The 22,473-nt window shown below is 51.8% G+C and overlaps 1 protein-coding gene across 2 annotated transcripts in view; it reads right to left on the reverse strand.

Annotated features, from left to right (window-relative positions):
- The window catches only part of LOC140426781 (slit homolog 3 protein-like), a 925,338-nt gene that overhangs the window by 304,625 nt on the left and 598,240 nt on the right, over positions 1 to 22,473 (reverse strand). For both annotated transcript variants that reach the window (XM_072511946.1, XM_072511947.1), the window contains one exon: positions 15,901 to 15,972. In XM_072511946.1, coding sequence (XP_072368047.1) covers positions 15,901 to 15,972 — 72 coding nt within the window. The remainder of the gene's footprint in view (positions 1 to 15,900; positions 15,973 to 22,473) is intronic.

Below are 22,473 nucleotides of genomic sequence, written 5' to 3' on the forward strand. Positions count from 1 at the left end.
TTCCCCTTCAGAGGAGGATGGGGCATCTAGGTTGTGTACTTCCCTGCGTCCCCAACTGCTATTCCTCTTTTGCCACCTCCTTCTAGGGTTTCTGTCGCTGTTACCCCACTCTGTCTGGTGCCAGAAACAGTCCTTTTCTGTTGGGGGAGCCTCAGCCGGTAGTTCCCTCTGTCTCCAGTTAGTCCTAGCAGATTTGGGGTCAGCTCTGGGGTTTTCCTTTGGCCCTCTATTCCTCAGAGGACGTTCAGAGGGAGATGTCAGCGTCGCTCCAGCAGATCCATTGCTGCTTGGAGGAGTCGCAGAGGCTACGGACACTGTCGTCGGCAATGAGTGGCACCGAGACCAACACTGCTAGGGTGGCGACCGGAGTGGAAAGCCTGGTGTCCAAGGCGTCGTGCAGTCAGTGGGCCTAGGCAAAATGTCCGGCTCACTGGGAGATGTCACCCAGTACCAGGCTGACCTTGATGAGGTTCTGCGGGACATGTCCCGCTCTCAGGTGGGCATTGCCGTCACCCTGCAGAGCATGGCCCAGTCACTGAGGAGCGTCGGCAAGGGTGTCAACACCATGGTGCAGACATTGGAGAACTGCCAGGGCTGGCAGAGCCAGGTGATGCAGGGGCAGCCCCTCCATCCCAAGGTGACCCCAGAGTCCTATGGACACCAACCAGGTGGAAGGGGTGCTGAGTGCCGATGGTGGGCATCAGCTCCCCCAAGTTCCACCCCTCTGATGAGGCCATGTCTTGAGGTCAGCACACGGGATAGGGCGGCACGGCTGTGCATGTATCATCGACAAATGAGCCGGGGCCCTCCAGCCCCAGATTCCCCACAGGACGCCCACCACGGCCTTCGAAGGCAATGGGATGAGGAGGCAGCTGGCTGCCTCCACCTCAGACGTGCATCCTGGAAACACCTAGACGTAGTGATAGAGCTAGGAGGGCAAGGCACGTTGAGGAACACGTTGAGAAGGCACCGAGGGAGGGGCATTTGGAAGTGGGGTATTGCACAGCACATTAAACCCCTTTTTGCACAACCATTATGATGCCTCTGTCGCTTTCTTTTGCAATGCGGACTGATCGCCAGACTCTTTGTCCATCTCTCCAGGCATCCCTGCTCCCCGTGGCACTCACCCATCCTCCGGCCGTGGACATGTCCCCGGAGTTATGTCCCCATCCCCTGGGTGTTCGGATGTTGCCTGTGTGGTGTTGCCTCCCACAGTGTTCAAGCACAGTGTCCAGGCATCAAGGTGGACATTGGGATGCTAGGCAATGACTCCTGCATGCTACATGGCCAGTCCGCCCACGGGAATTCACTTGGGATGTGTGAAGTGCTCACTTAACCACAGTTGCCAATTCCCTATCAGCAGTCGCCTTCAGCCGCGCAGCCAGAGGCCTCAGCAGTTGGTGGGGTGTATGGGTGATAATTGGGGCACAGGGGCAGGGACAAGAGTTGCTCCCAGAATGGGTAAACACGATCCAGAGTTGGAATGGTGGTGCCATGAGCGGTTGCCCTCCAGGGGCTGCCACCCAACACCTCTGCCCCCCACCCCCAATGGTGGCCCACCACTCGGAGGGTACCCTATCCCCCAGCTGAGGGTCCCCAACCCCGCTGAGCACTGGGGTGGCAAACCCAGCGCTCCCAGTCTCTTTGCCTGTGAGCAAGGATGGCAACTCACCACAGAAGCTCTTCCGTCAGGTTCACATTTTTAAAAGGGAGTACTAATCGGTGCTAGCGTGAGCACTTGCTGGGAGGTCGCTGAATGACGGGAGGCCATTTGATAAGGGGTGGCTCTCAGTAATTTTATGGAAATTAAGCTTAAGTGGTGATAATTGGGGCGAAAGTCTCCCCAAACGGCGCGATGTCCGCCGACTGGCGGCCAAAACGGTGCCAATCAGACGGGCATCGCACCGCCCCAAAGGTGCGGAATGCTCCGCATCTTTGGAGGCCGAGCCCCAACATTGAGGGGCTAGGCCGGCGCCGGAGGGATTTCTGCCCCGCCAGCTGGCGGAAACTGCCTCTGTTGCCCCGCCAGCTGGCGCGGAAATGACATATCGGGGCGGCGCATGCGCGGGAGCGACAGCGGCCGCTGACAGTTTCCCACGCATGCGCAGTGGAGGGAGTCTCTTCCACCTCCGCCATGGTGGAGACCGTGGCGGAGGCGGAAGGGAAAGAGTGCCCCCACGGCACAGGCCCGCCCGCGGATCGGTGGGCCCCGATCGCGGGCCAGGCCACCGTGGGGGCACCCTCCGGGGTCAGATCGCCCTGCGCCCCCCCCCCCCCCCCAGGACCCCGGAGCCCGCCCACGCCGCCTTGTCCCGCCGGTAAATAGGTACTTTAATTTACGCCGACGGGACAGGCAATTTATCGGCAGGACTTCGGCCCATCCGGGCCGGAGAATCCAGCGGGGGGGCCCGCCAACCGGCGCGGCCCGATTCCCGCCCCCGCCGCATATCCGGTACCGGAGACTTCGGCAACCGGCGGGGGCGGGATTCCCGGCGGCCAACGGCCATTCTCCGACCCGCTGGGGGGTCGGAGAATGACGCCCCTGGTTTCTTGCCTCGCTACGGCGAGATCCTAATTTCGCCTACAGGAACGGCCCGGTTGCATTGCAAACTGTTTGGTGCCTGCCGCAGATCTCGTTTTTGGCCTCTCCCACTATTCACCTGCCTTGTTACGCTTGAGCGAGAGCACAACAAGGCTGGAGAATCACACCCTTGGTGGTTCATGCATACAATTTGACTGAAGAAGCTGCACTTTAACATGTACAGTTGCATCCATGAACCACAGGTGTGTAAATTAGAACCTGCCCTATTGCACCTCTGCAAAATTGGTCGGCGTGCGGGTCTTCTGGATCCGGGCTTCTACCTCCGTTTTCAGAAATACAGAGAGCCTCTCCATCTGCGCAAGAGCTGTGGCAAAAGGTCTTTGGGCTGCACAGAAGCACGGGCCAAGAAGTCATTCCTGACCTCAGTGCATTCTCGAAAGACCTACTCAGATGTTATGCCTGAGCTGCCTTGGACTATTGCGTAACTTAGCAAAACCAGTCTTGCCTCTGTGATAATGGCATAGGACGGGATCTGGTGACTGTTGAAGATGTTCATATAAATACAGTTTTACCTGTTTTAGGTCATTGACTTTAAAGGTTGGAATCAGGATGGAAGGAAAAACGATATTGATATTTCAAAGTTGCAGTGCAAACCTGACCAATATGAGTATTTTCTCGTGGAACATACTTTTTGTGCACACATTAGCTAGATTTGTTTACAAGCTCCAAGCTGTGATTGGAGCAAATTATCATCCACAACAGGAAAGGAGATGTCACAGAGCTAGACACACAGTAAGGGAAATGTAGTTTTATTGCCACAACTCTCTTGGTAGATAGGACCAGGAAGAGGATATTTAATCCCTTGAACCTGTTCCACCATTCATGAGATCATGGTTAACCTTTGACCTAATTCCATCATTACCCTCAATATCCCTCAGTACCTTTGGTAAATGAAAATCCACCAATCTCAAATTTAAAATGAATTGATCCCGCTTCAATTACTATTTGTGGAAGAGAGTGCCATACTTCTACCATTCTTTCGGCATAGAAGTGCTTGCTCACTGAACTCCTGAAAGTTGTGGCACTAATGGCCAGGCCACAGCTCCCAGTCCCAGTTTCACAATGAGCAGAAATAGTTTGTCCATTGGTTCCACTTAGCATGTAGGAAGCCTTGGTTAAATCGCCCCTTCATCTTTTAAACTTCACGGGCTACAAACCCAGTTTGTGTAATCATTCCACATCATTTAGAATTCACGTACCATCCTTGTAAACCCACACTGAACCTCCCTCTAGACCAATGTTCGCTTCTGAAGATGTGGCACCCAGTACCAAACACAGCACCCCAGGTATGGTGTAACCAGGGTTTCATATATCTCTAGCATGCTGCACATCCCTTTGTTATATACAATGGCCAGCATGCCATTAGTCTTTTTCAATTATTTTCTGCACCTATTCATGACATTTTAATGATCTGTATACCTGGACCTTTGAACCTCCACTGTTTCTGGTTTCTCACCATTTCAAAAGTACTCTGATCTTTTTCTAAAAGTTCAGAGTAGATGACCTTGCACCTGCCTCAATTGAAATCCATTTGCGATACTTCTACCCATTCAATTAATTTATCTATAGATTTTGCATTGTTCTGCTTCTGTCCACTTTGTTTACAATTATGCCAATCTTTGTGTCATCAATAAGCATGGATCGTGGTTTTCTGCAATGTTTTTCAAATATTTTCATGAAAATCATGCAACAGAACAACACAGAAGAAAATAGAATAGAATAAAATAGAATAGAATACAATAGAATAGTGATAGAATAGAATAGTGATAGAATACAATCGAACTGATAGAATGCATTTGGCCCTGGGAATTTGTCTCTTTGATGCCATTACTATCTCCATGCTTATGCTAATTTGCTTATATTACCTTTGATTCAATGTTAAGTTTTGTTGGGATTCTCTCCCTGCTTTCATTTGCGCCCACAGTAAATCCCTTATAGCAACATGCAGGTTGACTTGTGGTAACCGTGAGGATCTGGATTGGTGAATCTAAGCTGTATTGGGCATCTTACCCACTGTGATATACTGCAGTTGTGCTTTGCCAACGATTTCTGTTCAGAAGTCAACATCATTATTCCCTCACCAATTGACGGAACTGTACTGTATAAAGTTGCATATTTTAGTTTCCATGAGTCCTTCCTGTTTATTTCCTTGTTTCCCATTTCTTTTATTTTTGGTCCGTAGGCCCATAATGGGGCTGTGTCTTTAAGCAGAGGACTCAAGCTGTAGCAACCTGCTTGTCAGGACATTGTGTTCCCAGGTCATATTTTAGAAAGTAGAAGTCAGACTCTTCAGCGCCAAGTGAATTTTAGGAACCAGCTTTGGAGGAAGTTGGTTCGATTGGTTGGCTGGCAACCGATGGGTTGGCCTGGAACAGTGCTCTGCCTGACAACAGTCAGTGATTGGTTCCTGCATGATGCTTGCTGAGAGAGCTGGACAAGCTTCACTGCAGGGATGTGGTCACCAGTTATTGCCCATCCCTAGTTATCCTTGGTACAGTGGTGGTGAGCCTTCTGTTGGAACTGGTGCAGTCGATATTGTAGGGCACTCCCACGGTGCTATAAGGTAGCAATTTCCAGGATTTTCATTATGAAGGAACTGTGATATCTGTCGAAGTCAGGGATGTGTGTCACTCGAGTGTGATGATGTTCACATGCACCTGCTGCCTTTGTTTTTCTACATGGTGGAGGTCAAGATTTTTGAAGATGTTGTCATAGACATGTTGGCGAATTGCTTAAAGGAATCTTATAGACAGCTCACACTGCAGCCATGATACACTGTGACGGAGATAGTGGATGTTTAAGGTGGTGGATGGGCTGCCAATCAAAGGCTTTCGTTCTCAATGATACAGCAATGAATTAACATTTGTACAGCAAATTAATTCTTACATTTGAAATATCTGCACCTCCACCTAGCTAAACTAATTTTGGTTTTAATATACAGAATTACATCCAAGCTCAAAATGCTAGAATATACATTAAGGTGTTACAAATCAACATTTTTCTCGAGAATCTTATCCCGAGATTCAAAAAGCATTCTTATCCCTTCTGCACATGCAGCCTAATCTGCTTTAGAAGTTTATAAATCTGCCCACAGTCGTAAACCATGCGTTCATGTACATTAGATACATTGCCTGCAAAACAGATGAAGAAAGGTTAACTTGCACTTGCGAGTAAAATTATTTGTTTTCTTATGCTAGAGGCCTACATCCAAAACCTGGATAGGGCGGAAATCTTCTCACATTGTGTTTAAATACATTTTGTACGCAGCTATTTGCATTTTGAAATTATCAAAGTGGTAAACTTCAGTTTTTATGGGGAAGTGGGAGGGCGACAGTGGGCACAAAGAGTAGATTTCAGGTTGATATTGTATCACAGGATGCTGAAGTTTGGATGGTGGGGGAGGGGGGGGGGGTGAAGTTCAACACCTGGTGAGGGATTACTGAGTGGCAGCAAACCTACTGCTCCTGGCCCAAGAGCAGTGCTGTAAAGACACTTATCAGCTGGTTCCAGAAGCTCCCTCCCTCGTCTCGCTGCCGGGTTTCCTGAGCAGGCAAATTCTGTTGCCACCAATGTGTTTGTTATAAGCAGTGGGCACTGTACCAGCGAAGATACAGTCAAAGACAAAGACTGGATCAACTCAACTACATTGTAAAAGTAAAATACTGTGGATGCTGGAAATCAGAAATGAAAGCAGGAAGTGCTGGAGAAACTCAATAGGCCTAGCAGCATCTGTGGAGGGGGAAACAGAGTTAACATTTCAAGTCCATCATACGGACTCAAAATGTTAACTCTGTTTCTTTCTGCACTTCTTTTTGTTTCTATTTGTAGTGTAAAGGAGTTGAATTGACATCATCAGAGAGTCATTAAAATAGAATGTTAGGCGAGAGCAATTAATAAACCTGAGCTCGATTACACCTCCGCTTATATTAACCCAGTCATCTTGCACACAAATTGAATAAGAGGCTCTGCTACCTAGCTCCTCTGACTAATTTACCATTTAAACAATAACTTTCAACATAAAAGAGAAAGGGATGTTAAAATGAACTTCAATGTATGGGCGTGATCCACTGGCTGCGTTGCGCTCCTGCTCGAGGGTCGTGTGGCAGGTGAATGCCGGAAGAGCCCTCTTGCGGGCTTCCTGGCAGCCTTCACACCTCGCGGGATACACTCAAATCCCACGAGGCATTGGAGTCAGAAAAATGGACACAAAGGGTGGGACCAAACGGCGATCGGCAAACACTTTGGCAAACTTGCCCGGGATCTATCGGTATCGCAGGATCCACCGGCCTCCCCAGCGAGGCCGCAGCTGGGTGCCGTCCAGTCCTGGTCCACACAAACGTGGATCAGGCGGAATGGCACCAAAGGGGTCTCCCAGGCTATCGGAGACTCCTGGGTGGTCAGGATCACTGCAGGATGGCTCCCTGGCCCTCCTCCTGGAACGAGGGCACTGCCAGTCTGGCACCCTGGCACTGTCACCCTCGCATTGCCAAGGTGCCTGGGTGGCACTGCCAACTCAACAGTAATACTGCCCGGGTGCAACTGCAAGGGTCAAGGCCCAAGGGGAGCCAGCACATGAAAGGATGGAGGAGGGTGGAATTTTAAGGGTGGGGGTGCAGGGCCGGTACCTAGGGCCTCTGGGAGTTTGGGAGTGAGTGGGGGGGGGGGGGGGTTGGAAGGGGATGGGCCTGTAAGTGGGCGTGGGGAGCCTGAAGAGGGGGGATTCCCAGGGACCTCATAGAGGGGTGTCCTCATTCGGGGTTGTGGGGTAGTGCCCATGTGTTTGGGAGTGACATTACCCATGGGTGGGGAGTGTGGGGACCCACAAGTTTACTTAGAGATCAGGGCAGCCTTTTAAAATGGCGGCCAGATGCTCCCCAGTGCTAAAAATATTTGAAGTGTGGGCTAAACCGGTGACAAACTCTCCAGGGCCCAAAAAAGTGACTGAGGGCGCGATTCTGCAGAAAGATTTCTAAGGGCGTGATCTTCCCAAAAGGGAACTTAGCCCCCTGGTGAGCGCGTTTAGCCATGTGTTTCCCGGCACACGCAGTGCTATTCAACGCGACTTGCTTTGAATAAGAGGCCTGAACGAGAAACGTGCAGCCGAGGCCGCATATAGCCCCGTTTTTTGCAAAGCGGAGCTCTGCTCGCCGGAGCACCCCATTGTAACGAGAGATCGGGACATCATTTTTAAATAACGTCCCAATCTCCAAGGCTTCCAAAACAATCCCCGACCTCACCCCAGCCCGAAAGCAATATGGGACCCCCACCCCCACTACCCTGCACCCCCACCCCAACACCCAGACCAGGCAACCACGGTCCAGTCAAGCCTGCAAAAAAATGCAAGCTTGGCACCTTGACAGTGCCAACCTGGCACACTGGCAATGCCAACCTGGCACACTGGCAATGCCCATAAGAGCTGCCAGTGCCACTGGGCATTGGCACTGCCAGGGTAATCAGGTCGAACCACAGGTCCAGGGCACCACCCTGCCCAAAGGCATGCAGCTGGGGGCCTCCGATCCACTTGGAGATCCCCACGAGTGCCGCTCCATCTGGTCCACGTTTATGGGGACCAGCATAAAACGGTACTTGCCCAAGGTCTCTGAGGCTAAGGGATTGAATTCCCAAAGTCTCAGGTACCTCAGGGATCTGCACTTTAGAGTAAGGCTTACTGCCTCACTCTAATATGCAGATTTGCTAAAAAGTGATCTCACCCATTGTGGGAGGGAGTCACATCACAACGTCTCGTGAGATCGTCTGAATGTTGCGAGCCGTGCACATCCCGGGAGCGGCAAGCTGCTTTTCCAGTGCAGCGTGGCCATAGGGTTGCGCCGTAAGTGTGATGCGAGCAGGAACTGCCGCAAGCTGCCCGGCGCTCGGTGCAGCGAGGCCAGCAACGTTATTCAATATTAATTAGGTCACTTAACGAGGCCCCACAGGCTTCTCCCGCAAATGAAGGCTTGCCAGCCAATTAGCTGGGACCACGCTCACCAGCCCCTCACTAACAAGGTCGAGCAACACTTAAACAGCTCTTGCACAACCAACCCCACTCAGCTCGCAACCATAGCACCAAGAAGTCCGGCCCCAAGATTCAGTGATGCAGACCTGGCAAGGTTCCTAGCTGCAGTGGAGGCCAGGAGGGATATCCTGTTCCGCCAAGGGTCCCAGAGGGTGAGCCATAGGGCAGCCAGTGCTGCCTGGGACAAGGTGTGGCAGCTGTAAACTCTGAGAGTGTGACCAGGAGGACTAGCATCCTGTGTCGTAAGAAGGTCAATGCTCATGGTTTGTAGATGAGGTTGTGAGGTGATTCAGTGGACAGGATAGGAACTGTGCTATTTACATAACTGAACAAAAAAAAACACTGCTTATAATTAACTCTGCATTAATGTTCCCAGATATAATAGCTGATTTCTGAGTACATTTGATTAAATCGCATCATTTAAATTGAGATGTGATCGGAAGGTTAAAATATTTGCCAGTGATTGTACAGAGACTTGAGTTTTGGAAATGGGCTTGGGTACTTGGATAGTGATTGTACAGATTTTGTGAAGTTTGTTCTCAAGTTTGTTTGGCACTGTGCTATATTTTACGAGCATGTTACTGCGGTCGTCCTGCAAGAATCATCTGGTCCGAACATCTGCACTCAATTTCCAAAATGCCGATAGTTCTTCCAGTCATTATCTGAGCATTAAGTCCTCAAAATGGCATGCCCCACTGTAATAAGGCTACAGTTATACGGGAAAGCTGGGTATAGAAGGTTCTGGGCCAATTGGGACTAGCTTTGTGGTAAAAACTGGGCGGCTTGGACAAGTTGGGCCGAAGGGCCTGTTTTCATGCTGTAAACCTCTATGACTCTATGACCTACACCGGGCAGTAGACTCCCCCGAGGACGGCCACCAGGCGCATCAGAGGTCACGGTACGAGGTACAGAGTTACCCGGAGCTGATGGAGACGTTAGGGTGTTGTTAGAACATTCAGAGGGGGATGTCAGCGACACTCCAGCAGGCCCATAGCCGATGGGAGGAATCCCATAGGCTGCGGGTGCAGGAGATGTCGCCGGCAATGCGTGGCACCGAGGCCAACACTGCTGGACTGGTGACCGTAGTGGAGAGGCTGGCGCACAACATCACCATGAGTGAAGTTGTCCAAGGCATCATGCCATCGGTGACAACCATGGCTGAGGGTCTCGGAAGAATGTCCGACTCACTGGGGATGTTACCCAGTACCAGGCTGACCTCGATGAAGTGCTGCGGTACATGTCCCACTCTCAGATAGGAATGGCTAAAGTGCTGCAGAGCTTGTCCCAGTCGCAGGTGGGCATTGCCGAGGCACTACAGAGGGGCACTGATGGGCATCGCCGAGGGTGTCGTCACCTGGACCGGGCGCTGGTTCGCTCCCCACCCTTCGGTTATGGACATGTCCTCGGAGCTGAGTCCCAACCCCTGGGTGTTTGGATGTTGGCTGCTGCGTGTGTGGTTCTGCCTCCCGCAGTCTTCAGGCACAGTGTCCAGGGGGCGTTCAGTGCCAACCCGGACCCGCCCCATGGAGTGGGGATGGTGAGCACCAGCTCCTCCGGGTTCCACGCCTCTGATGAGCCCGTGCCCCGCGTTTAGCACACAGGACAGGGCGGCACGGCTATGCATGTGCCACGGACAAGTGGGCCGGGGCATTACTCTGCGTCTCTGGTTTATTAGTCCAGTGACAATATCACTATGCCACTACTCCCTAAATCACGCGTGCATGATCTTCATGTGGTGGTCACACACAACCTATAGGTTCAGGGAGTGGAATCCCTTCCTATTAACATAGGGCACTCCCAGATGGCCCATTGAGTGCAAGGTGATATGCGTGCAGTCTATCAGCCCGTGGACCTGGGGCAGCCCGGCGGTGGCAGAGAATCTTGCTGCCCGGGCATCCTGTTTGGCTTGTCAAAGTTTATATAGGTTTCCGCCCGGGCAAACAGGGTATCCGTGACCTGTCGGATGAATCTGTGGGCTGCACCTGAGAGATACCACACAGGGCCACGCTGGAGCGCTGGAATTACATAGATTACATAGAACATACAGTGCAGAAGGAGGCCATTCGGCCCATCGAGTCTGCACCGACCCACATTAATCCCTCACTTCCACCTTTTCCCCGCAACCCAATAACCCCTCCCAACCCTTATGGACACTACGGGTAATTTAGCATGGCCAATCCACCTAACCTGCACGTCTTTGGACTGTGGGAGGAAACCGGAGCACCCGGAGAAAACCCACGCACACACGGGGAGAACGTGCAAACTCCACACAGACAGTGACCCAGCGGGGAATCGAACCTGGGGCCCTGGCGCTGTGAAGCCACAGTGCTAATCACTTGTGCTACCGTGCTCTGGAATGATCCAGAGGCACAAACGTTCCGGCCTGTGGTGACCTTGAAGGCCACCAGGAGTGGGTATCCCCCTCCTCCATGTGATGCCAAATCCATGAGGACATGGCACAGGTGCCGCACCATCTCCTTGTTGAGGCGGAGCCACCTGCGGCAAGTGCTGTCCGTCATCTGTTCAAACGACCAGCGGTGCCTGTACACCCTCGGCCGTCGCAGGATTCCCCCACTGGGTCCCTCCCTGACCTGATGGGTGGCCGGGTCCTCAGGGTGTGAGGAGGGGTCCGACACATGGGCTGCCGCCTCAAGCATCTGTAGACGCTGCTGCTGCCGCCATAAGGCCATCGGGTCTAGCAGCAGCACCACTGGGGCCTGTTCTGCGGGGTCCAAAATACTGTCCATACCTTCAATATCTGTAAGGAATTGGGAGAGGGTATTAGACTGACAACAGCGGTGGCTCCCACTCCGGGGCCCTCAATTTCCCCATTGATTATCCACTTCCCCCACCCAGAACGTCCTGTCCACGCACTCCTGGCCGCAATGGGGCCCCCCACACCGGACCCCAGACCCTGTACCCCGGACAGGCACTTAAAACGTCACCTGGACCGGGCGCTGGTCCCCTCCCCACCCTTCGGTTATGGACATGTCCCCGGAGCTGAGTCCCAATCCCTGGGTGTTTGGATGTTGGTTGCTGCGTGTGTGGTTCTGCCTCCCGCAGTCTTCAGGCACAGTGTCCAGGCATTATGGTGTGAATGGGATGCTAGGCAATGACTCTCACATGCTACATGGCCTGCCCACACACAGGAATCCACTTGGGTTGTGTGAAGTGCTCATTTAACCACGATTGCCAATTCCCTCAAAGCAATAACATTCTTCCACACGGCCAGAGGCCTCGGCAGTCAGTCGGGGTCATGGGTGGTCAGTGGGGCATACGGGTAGAGACATGGGTTGCCCTGGAACAGGTACACACTATTCAGGGGTTGACATGGTGGTGCTGCAAGCGGTTGCCCCCAAAGTACCTAACCCCCAAACTCCAATGGCGGCCCAGCATTGCGGAGGATCCCCCCACCTCCCAGCCAGGGTCCCCAGCTGAGGACCCCACCCCCCGCCAAACACTAAGGAGGCAGGCCCAGCCCTCCTGGGGTCTTTGCCTGTGAGCAAAGATGACTATTCACCTCATCGGCTCCCCGCAAAAGTCCTTCCGCCAGGTTCACGTTTTTGAAACAGAGTACGATTGCGGCAGTGTGTGCACTTGCTGGGGAAGATGATGAATCACAGGAGGCCGTTGGATATGGGGTGGCTCCCATTAATTGTATGGAAATAGAGCTTAAGTGGTGATAATTGGTTTCTCGCCACACCTAGATCTTGATTTCGCCAATGGTGGCGGGCCGGTTGCATCGTTTTCGGCCTCTCCCGCTATTCACCGGCCTCTATTTGCTCAAGCGAGAACGCAACGAGACCGGAGAATCGCTCCCTATGTGTCACTGAATAGTGGTGGGGAATCCGCCGTCTGAGCCAACGGGAAACTTCCTGAAAAACCTGCCACAGTTGAACTTAGAAATGTTTTGGGAGAATCGTGCTCTATGGCTTTGAGTGTTGGAAAGGGTTCTGGCACCTTGGACTGCATATCACCACAATTAACTGCAGAGGGGGACAGTTCTGTTTGTACATGCCTCACTCTGAAGCTGGAAGAAAGACAGTTGCTCCCCAAACTAAAGGAGACCTTATGGAGGGCAGCTTTTACGATCCAACACCACCAAAAATGCAACCCTGACAAGTAAAGTCATGGGTAAGTAGAATCTAAAATGTCCAGGGAGATATTGTATTTACAGATACAAACATACTCCCTGGGCAGTCATTACTTCTTTTCTTTCCATCACAAGTGCTGGTTTGTGCACCTGAGTATTCAATCACGTTGAATCACTGAGATTAACAAAGGAGAGAAAGCATTAAAAGCATAAAGTCAAGCCATTCAATGGAGGACAGAGCCTTTACCAAGAGAGCCATTACTGGCCAACATTAAATTAAATCTCCAGCAAACTCCTTTTTAGGCAGAGGTCACCACTTCGTACTGAGCATGGTTGGAGAATTCAATGTGAAATGGCCCACTCTAATCCCCTTACATGATTTCCTTCCTTTCCACATTTAATTACAGAAAGGAGATTAGTCAGCTGAGCTCCCTTGAGAGTCAGATGTTAAACAACCTCTGAAATTCAAAAAAAAAATACACAGGGAAGAAAAGGATTTGGCTGACCTGCCTGGAGGTGATCAATAGCACGCAGGGCAGATCGATTGCACACAGCTAGCAGACTGTACAGCAGCAATAAAACTTCTACCTAATCAGGTAAATTAGGCTGCACTAACGTTAATGTTTTCAAACCCAAGGACAAACCTGAGCTGCTGTCAATTCTGGGCATTGTCATCATCCCCCCCCCATCTCACTTGTCATTCCTCCCTATTTATAGCTGGTGCGCATTTCCCTTTTTGCCAGCCACTACATTTAAACTCCACTCATTCCAGTCAAGAAGCTTCAGGTCTCTTGTACCCCAACTCTCTTTTGACCTGCCAATCATATAGTAAAAAAAGAAAAGGACACAAGGCCATTCAGCACCTCAACCCAACTTTCCAATGAATTTCAATCATGGCTTACCTGCACCTCAAGTTCATTTACCCATCTTTGCTCCATATCCCTTGACATCTTTACCTTGCAGAACATTGTGACACTTGCAAAGTCGCACTTTGAGGCCAGCTGGGGATGTCACCCATCTAGGTTTGGACTGGGCGATACCAGATTTTGACTAATGCATTATTGTTCTGAAGAAAATTTAACTGTACAAACTCAGAGCTCGAAAATCCGAGCCCAGTTTTTCCAATGTTTACATCCTATGGTGTGTAAGCAATCAAGGTTAGATCAGATTTTTAAATGGAGGTTTATCAGCAACAAATCAAACAGCAGAACTGGAGTCATCCACACCATCTGCCAGCCTAACTAACTTCACTCTGTCTGCTTGAGGACTTGGCAGGAAATCATCAAATATTACGGTTGAATACTGCTTTCATTAAAGATTCATTGAAAAGTAGCAAGGTAAAGGTTATAATTGTTAGAAATGTGGAAGGCACAAGTAGAATAAAGTTTCCACAACCCTTAATTCTATTGTAAATGAAGTTCATTCTTTTCCAAGGTCCCAAAGCTGAGTAATCCTTTCTCTTGCCAAGATTTCTATAATTAAATCTCACAATCTCTGCTATCTAATCACTGCTTCTTCATTTACCTCATCTCATACTTTACCTCACACTGTTGGCAACCTGGCCTGGTGCTCTGGGTTTCTCACCTAGCTTTCATCCATCTTAATGAAGGGAGATATCATGAATCCGTATTCCTAACAGTCAACACCTGACTCTCGCTGTAGACATTTGAGTTCCCATACGTGCATAAAAGCGACTTCAGTACGAGAATCAAAGACTTGTATAGCACAGAGGAGTTATTCGCCCACATCATCTGTGATATCTCTTTGAATGGGTTATTGGCTTTTTTTTTAACATTCATCCATCTATGGGATGTGGATGTTGCTGGCGAGGCCAAAATTTATTGCTCATCCCTGGTTGCCATTGATAAGGTGGTGGTGAGCTGTCCTCTTGAACCGCTACAGTTCCTGAGGTGTAGGTACACCCACAGAGTGGTTAGGGAGGGAGTTCCAGGATTTTGACCCTGTGATAGTGAAAGAACGGAGATATATTTCCAAGTCAGGGTGATATATTTTGAAGAACGGTGATATATTTTGAAGGATGGTGAGTGACTTAGAGGGAGCATTCCAGGTGGTGCATTCCTTGCATCTGCTGCCTTTGTGCTTCTGATTGATAGCAGTTTCCTCCCACAGTCCAAAGATGTGCAGGTTAGGTGGATTGGCCATGATAAATTGCCCTTAGGTTAGAGGGGGTTGCTGGTTTACAGGGATGTGGTGGAAGTGTGGGCTTCGGTAGGATGCTCTTTCCAAGAGCAGGTGCAGACTCGATGGGCCGAATGGCCTCCTTCTGCAGTGTAAATTGTATGATATACGCCACAGGATTCCCAGCATTTGACCTGCTCTTGGAGTCACAGTATTTTAATGGCCCTTCCAGTTCAGTTTCTAGTCAATAGTAGTCTCCAGACTGTTGATGGTGGGGATTCAATGATGGTAATGCCATTGAATGTCATGGGGTGATGGATATATTCTTTCACGTTGGAGACGGTCATTGCCTGGTACTCACTCCAATTTGCTTGGCCATTCCCCATACTTAGACAAAATATGTATTTATCTGCTTCTCTTTTGAAAGCTTTTGTAAATTCCACTGCCACCAATATTCCTGGTTGGGCTGTCCACATTTCAATAAGACCATAAGACATAGGAGAAGAATTAGGCTCCGCGGCCCATCGAGTCTGCTCTGCCATTTAATCATGGGTGATATTTTTCTCATCCCCATTCTCCTGCCTTCTCCCCATAACCCCTGATCCCCTTATTAATCAAGAACCTATCTATCTCTGTCTTAAAGACACTCAGTGATTTGGCCTACACAGCCTTCTGCGGCAAAGAGTTCCACAGATTCACCACCCTCTGGCTGAAAAAATTCCTCCTCATCTCTGTTTTAAAGGATCGTCCCTTTAGTCTGAGATTCTGTCCTTTGGTTCTAGTTTTTCCTACAAGTGGAAACATCCTCTCCACGTCCACTCTATCCAGGCCTCGCAGTATCTTGTAAGTTTCAATAAGATCCCCCTCATCCTTCTAAACTCCAAATTCTCTGCAGAAGAGATTTCTCTGACCATTTTTTCATCCAAAGATATTTTTTGTTGCCGCGCAAGTGTCGTGGCACATCGACCATCATATTGATTCCACATCTACACGCACATGTACAGATCCTTCAGCTTTTATTAAGTTACAGTGTACAATGCAAATACTTACAAAGTCCTCAGCTTTGGCATGTGGTTGAAGCTGGTTAATGGGATGAGACTGATGTTGTTGTTGTTGAGGGTGCTGAAAGGCAAAAAGAACAAATTCAAATTTATCTCAGATCATTGTTGTTACCACTCCCCTGTTCCCCTTAGCATGCATCATTCCTTGGCCAAGAAATTAAAAAATAGAGATGCTGCTGAGCCTCAGTCTGGGCTATTTCACAATGGGTGGCTTCAGTGTGCTGGAGAGTGCAATACTTTTCTCTCCATCCATCATTGGAGGGAAGTGTGCAGCCCTGCCCTGTACCTTCCTCAGACCCTCAATTGATATCATCAATTTTGAAAGGAGGTGCAGGACTGAATGCAATGTTATCCAGTAAAAATCACCGACCGGCTACAGATGTTGTGATGGTGACATTGGTTTAGACACCTGCACTAATTTTAGCGGAACAAGCCTCATGTACAATCACACAATACAAGAAAATGCACTTCATGAGTAACAAACATCTAAACGCCATTAAATAACCAACGAATTGAAGCACTCAAAAAATTTGAAAAAGTGCAAACACTTGCTTTTTGTCTCACCCTTTTACCAACCAGCACACAGAAAAGGTTAAAGTTTACATACACATAATATGTGAATATGACTATTGAGAACACAGGCGCAAACACAGGGGGCGGGATTTACGACCCCCCGCCGGGGCGGTTGCCGAATTCTCCGGCACCGGATATTCGGCGGAGGCGGGAATCGCGTCGCGCGTGTCGGCGGGCCCCCTCCGGCGATTCTCCGGCACGCGATGGGCCGAAGTCCCGTTGCTGGAATGCCTGTCCCGCCGGCGTGGATTAAACTACCTTTCTTACCGGCGGTACAAGGCTCCGGGGTCCTGGGCGGGGCACGGAGCGATCTGGCCCCGGGTAGTTCCCCCACGGTGGCCTGGCCCGCGATCGGGGCCCACTGATCCGCAGGCGGGCCTGTGCCGTGGGGGCACACTTTTCCCTCCGCCTCGGCCACAGTTTTCACCATGGCCGATGCGGAAGGAACACCCCCCTGAGCATGTGCGGGGATGGCGTCAGCAGCCGCTGATGCTCCCGCACATGCGCCGACTTCCGCGGGCCGGCGAAGACCTATCGGCCCCGACTGGTGTGGCTCCAAAGGCCTTTCCCCTCGGCTGGCGGTGCACCAACCAGTCCGGCGCGGGGCTAGCCCCTCAAGGTGAGGGCTTGGCCCCTAAAGGTGCGGAGAAATTCGCAACTTTGGGGTGGCCCGACGCCAGAGTGGTTCACACCACTCCATCCCGCCGGGACCCCCCGCCCCGCCAGGTAGTGGAGAATCCCGCTCAGGGGGTGGGATTCTCCATTGGCGGTGATGTACCATTAATTCACTGCAAGATGTTGAGAGTGAGTGAACATAGGCTTTATTAACCAAGAACTTGCCTGCCTGTGTCTGCTGTACAAATGAGCGCCGCCCCCAGACGGCCGGTCTATATACCGTCTGAGGGGGGCGGAGCCCACCAGGTTCCAGTACAATACCTGGAAGGAGATCACATTACCATTGGGCCACAGTGCTACACAGACAGCTTATACTATGGTGAATACATTCACCACATTCACCCCCTGTTAAAAAAGTAAAGTCCAGCGGGGGTGAAGTGGGATCATCATATGTTCAGTCTGTCTGGAGGCCGGATTGTTCTTTTAGACCTCCTCAGCTCTGGCGGTGCGGCGGGTACGGGCGTTGCAGTTGTTGACTCCGAGAGCGTGTTGTCTGGAGCTTCGGTCCGGTGTGTCGGCGAGGGTTGAGGGGTGGGGGTAGGCAGGGGGGTGGTGGATGGCGGCAGGGGGGTGGTGGATGGCGGCAATGTAGGCTCGGGACAGTACAGGAGCCCCGGGGAGGGCATAAGAGATTCAGGGGGTGGCGATAGGTGGTGCTGTGGGAGGGGGCGCTTTGGCCTGGGACCCAGCAGGCGCCAGGTCCCGGAGGGAGTCCGTGCCTTGCCGTCCTTCTTGGTGCGTGACATAGGCATATTGGGGGTTGGCATGCAGAAGCTGAACACTTTCGACCAGGGGGTTGGTCTTATGGCTCCTCGTATACTTCTGGAGAAGGACAGGTCCCGGAGTTGTCACCAGGATGGAAGCGAGACCCCAGAGATGGACTTCCTAGGGAAGACAAATAACTGGTCGTGAGGGGTCTCGTTCGTGGGTGTGCAGAGGAGCGACCTAATGGAGTGGAGCGCGTCGGGGAGGACCTCCTGCCAGCAGGGAATCTGGAGTCTTCTCGACCGAAGGGCAAGAAGGATGGCCTTCCATACCGTCGCGTTCTCCCTCTCCACTTGCCCATTTCCCTGCGAGTTGTAGCTCGTAGTCCTGCTCGAGGCGATGCCCTTACTGAGCAGGTACTGACACAGCTCCTCGCTCATGAAAGAGGTGCCCCGGTCACTGTGGACGTATACAGGGAAACCGAACAGGGTGAAAATGCTGTGCAGTGCCTTTTTAACGGTGGCCGAGGTCATGTCGGGACATGGGACAGCGAAGGGGAAGCGGGAGTACTCGTCAATGACGATCAGGAAGTATACGTTACGGTTGATGGAAGGGAGGGGCCCTTTGAAGTTGATACTGAGGCGCTCAAAGGGCCGGGAGGCCTTTACCAGGTGGGCCTTGTCTGGCCGGTAGAAGTGTGGTTTGCACCCTACGCAGACTTGGTAGTCCCTGGTCATGGCCCTGACCTCCTCGGTGGAGTAGGGCAGGTTGCAGGCCTTAATAAAGTGGATGAGCCGGGTGACCCCCGGGTGACAGAGGTCATTGTTGATGGCCCGAAGTCGGTCATCTTGCGGGCTGGCGCACGTGCCGCGGGACAAGGCATCTGAGGGCTCATTGAGCTTCCCAGGACGATACTTGATATCGTAAGTATAGGTGGAGAGCTCGATCCTCCACCCAAGATTTTGTTGTTTTTTATTTTGCCCCGTTGTGCATTGTCAAACATGAAGGCTACCAACCGTTGGTCGGTGACGAGGGTGAACCTCCTACCAGCTAGGTAGTGCCTCCAGTGTCACACAGCTTCCACAATGGCTTGTGCTTCTTTCTCGACAACGGAGTGTCGAATCTCGGAGGCGTGGAGGGTTCTAGAAAAGAAGGCTACTGGCCTGCCCGCCTGGTTGAGGGTGGCGGCCAGGGTGACGTCTGACGCATTGCTCTCTACCTGAAAAGGGATGGACTCATCCACCACGAGCATCGCGGCTTTGGCAATATCTGCCTTGATGCGGCTGAAGGCCGAGCGGGCCTCAGACGGCAGGGGGAATATCGTGGCTTTGATAAGTGGGCGGGCTATGTCCGCATAGTTGGGGACCCACTGGGCGTAATAGGAGAATATCCCCAGGCAGCGTTTGAGGGCCTTAGGGCTGTGGGGAAATGGAAGTTCGATGAGGGGGCGCATGCGGTCGGGGTCGGGCCCCAGAACCCCGTTTTCAATGACATAGCTGAGGATGGCTAGCCGGTTAGTGCGGAAAACGCACTTCTCTTTGTTGTATGTGAGGTTGAGGGATTGGGCGGCCTGGAGGAACCTCTGGAGGTTGGCGTCGTGGTCTTGCTGATCATGGCCGCAGATGGTAACATTGTCCAAGTACGGGTATGTAGCCCGCAACCCGTACTGGTCCACCATTCGGTCCATCATTCTCTGAAAAACCGAGACCCCATTAGTGACGCCCAAAGGGACCCTGAGGAAGTGGAAGAGTCGGCCGCCTGCTTCAAAAGCAGTGTAGTGGCGCTCTTCCGGGCGGATCGGGAGCTGATGGTAGGCAGACTTCAGATCGACCGTGGAGAACACCCGGTACTGTGCGATCTGGTTGGCCATCTCCGCTATGCAGGGAGGCGGTACGCATCAAGTTGAGTGAACCGGTTAATGGTCTGGCTGCAGTCCACAACCATCCAATTCTTTTCCCCGGTCCTGACGACCACCACTTGTGCTCTCCAGGGGCTGTTGCTGGCCTTGATGACCCCCTCCCTCAAGAGTCGCTGGACCTCCAACTTGATAAAAATCATGTCTTGTGAACTGTACCGCCTGCTCCTGGTGGCGACGGGCTTACAGTCGGGGGCGAGGTTCGCAAAGAACGAAGGGGGGGGACCTTAAGGGTCGCGAGGCTGCGTACAGTGAAGGGGGTAGGGGTCCGCTGAACTTTAGCGTCAGGCTTCGGTGACTGCATTGGAAGTCGAGTCCAAGCAGTAGAGGTGCGCAGAGGTGAGGGAGGACATACAGTTTAACTTGGGCGTACTCAGCGCCCTGTATCGCGAGGTTCGCGACACAGTACCCCTGGATCTGTACCGAATGGGATCCGGAGGCGAGGGAGATTGTCTGGGCTGCATGGTAGATGTGAAGGGAGCAGCGCCTTACCGTGTCGGGGTGGGCGAAGCTCTCTGTGCTCCCGGAGTTGAAAAGACAGGGGATCGGGTACCCATTTGACCCGGACGGCCATTATCGAATTCCTCAGATGCTTTGGCCTCGACTGGTAGAGGGTTACTGCACCGAGCTGCAGGTAGTCTGCGTGGTCTGAGGTATCGAGGTCACAAGATGGCGGCCCCCACGGGTCGCACGTATTGGGCTGAATCAAAGATGGCGACCAAGATGGCCACCCCCATCGGTCGCACGTGTCGGCCAGTGTTGAAGATGGCGGCCAATATGGCCACCGCCACGGGTCGCACGTGTCGGGCTGAGTTAAAGATAGCGCCCCCCCCCCCCCCCCCCAGGAGCTGCACGAGGCGGGTGACGCGTCTGAAGGGGGTGGTACTGGCAGGCACGCAGCCATCTTGTGGGATCTGTGGGCCTGTGAGTCCGTGGATCGGGCCTGGTGAGCATTCGACTTCGGGGCTTTGGATCGGGCCAGACAGACTCTGGCAAAATGTCCTTTTTTGCCCCAGGCACTGCATGACGCGGTGCGGGCTGGGCAACGTTGTCGGGGGTGTTGGCCCTGCCCGCAGAAGTAGCATGACGGTCCCCCGGGCTGCACGGACAACCGCGTGGCACAGGCCTGAGACGTAGTCGGGCCTGGTGACGGCCATGTCTGTGGTGCCCACGAGGGGTTCGCTGGGTCAGCCGTGAACGCGCTGAGGCTCTGGTAGGCCACCTCCAATGAGATGGTTAGTTTTACCATGTCCTGTAGGTCAGTGGCCCCGTTTTCCAGCAGTCGCTGCCGGATGTAGTTAGACCGGACCCCAGCCACGTAGGTGTCCCGGATCATCAACTTCATGTCGGCTTCCATAGTGATGTCTTTGGTTAATAAATTGATGTACCATTAATTCACTACAAGACGATGAGAGTGAGTGAACATAGGCTTTATTAACCAAGAACTTGCCTGCCAGTGTCTGCTGTAAAAATGAGCGCCGCCCCCAGGCGGCCGGTTTATATATCGCCCGAGGGGGGCAGTGCCAGAGGCGGAGCCCACCAGGTTCCAATATAATACCTGGAAGGAGATCACATTACCATTGGGCCACGGTGCTACACAGACAGCTTATACTATGGTGAATACATTCACCACAGGCGGGATTGTCCGCTTCGCCTAAGGCTCACTCGCGCCCACGGACTTCCCGACGACCTGGGAGTGGCCACAATGGGCAACCCATTTGGCCAGCTGCCAGGACAGAGGATCCTACTGCCGTGTCTATCACTCATTTTTTATTTACTAATTAGATATCCAATTAACTATAACTGGATTCCTAATTAGCCAGGTGTATTGGACATCAATATTTTAGCAATATTCAGAACAGTACATATTTCACTTTGTTCAGAAGCCACCAAGCAAGATGATTTGTTACACAAAACAAGTAGCGAGCACTGATATAAGTCTGGGTCGCACCCTCATCACCGCCTCCCCCTTTCCTCACCCGCCCAACGCGCCACCTTCTCCCATCCTCATCTGCGGGTGAGTTGGTGTTGCGTTATACTTGTCCATTGCTCTGGCTGCAGGCCACTCATGCTGTTGTCTCATCACTTACAGATTCCACCTTTAAGCTATTTTCTGAAGTGCAGAGACGGTATCTGAACTGCTGGCTGCAAATATTAGGATGAGTGACAGGATTTTTTCTTCATCACTGCCTTCCCGCTCTTCCATTGCTGCCTAGCCAGGTTGCAGTTCTTGGGAATTCGAAAGGAGAAAAGTAACATGGGTAGGGTTGTTGTGAAGGGTGTGGCAAATGAGAGGTGCATCCTTTAATACGCTGCAGTGTTTATTGCCTGCGGTTGCAGACAACCATGTCTTGGAAGAGAGAGAGAAGTGTGTCAGTGAGTGTGCCGCAACGTGTCTGGATGATATGACTGTCATGATTGAACAGTTGGCTGTATGTGCAAACTAGGAGACGTGGGTGTGAGACTTACCGCTGAGCTGGGAGTTTGGGGGTGAGGTAAGGTTATGAATGACAGGTATGACTTGTGATTGACAGAGAGTGATGGCATGTGAGTGCCAAGTGTGTGGCACATCAGGAAGTGTGTGAGGTCAGTCGTATAGTTACTTGACATGCGGGATTTTAAGGTGTATTTGCTGACCTTGACCATTTGTGTGAGGTCACTGAAACCTTTGTGGCACTGCATTCAGGTCCTTGG

This window comes from Scyliorhinus torazame, chromosome 7, assembly GCF_047496885.1.
Source record: "Scyliorhinus torazame isolate Kashiwa2021f chromosome 7, sScyTor2.1, whole genome shotgun sequence".
Lineage (NCBI taxonomy): Eukaryota > Metazoa > Chordata > Chondrichthyes > Carcharhiniformes > Scyliorhinidae > Scyliorhinus > Scyliorhinus torazame.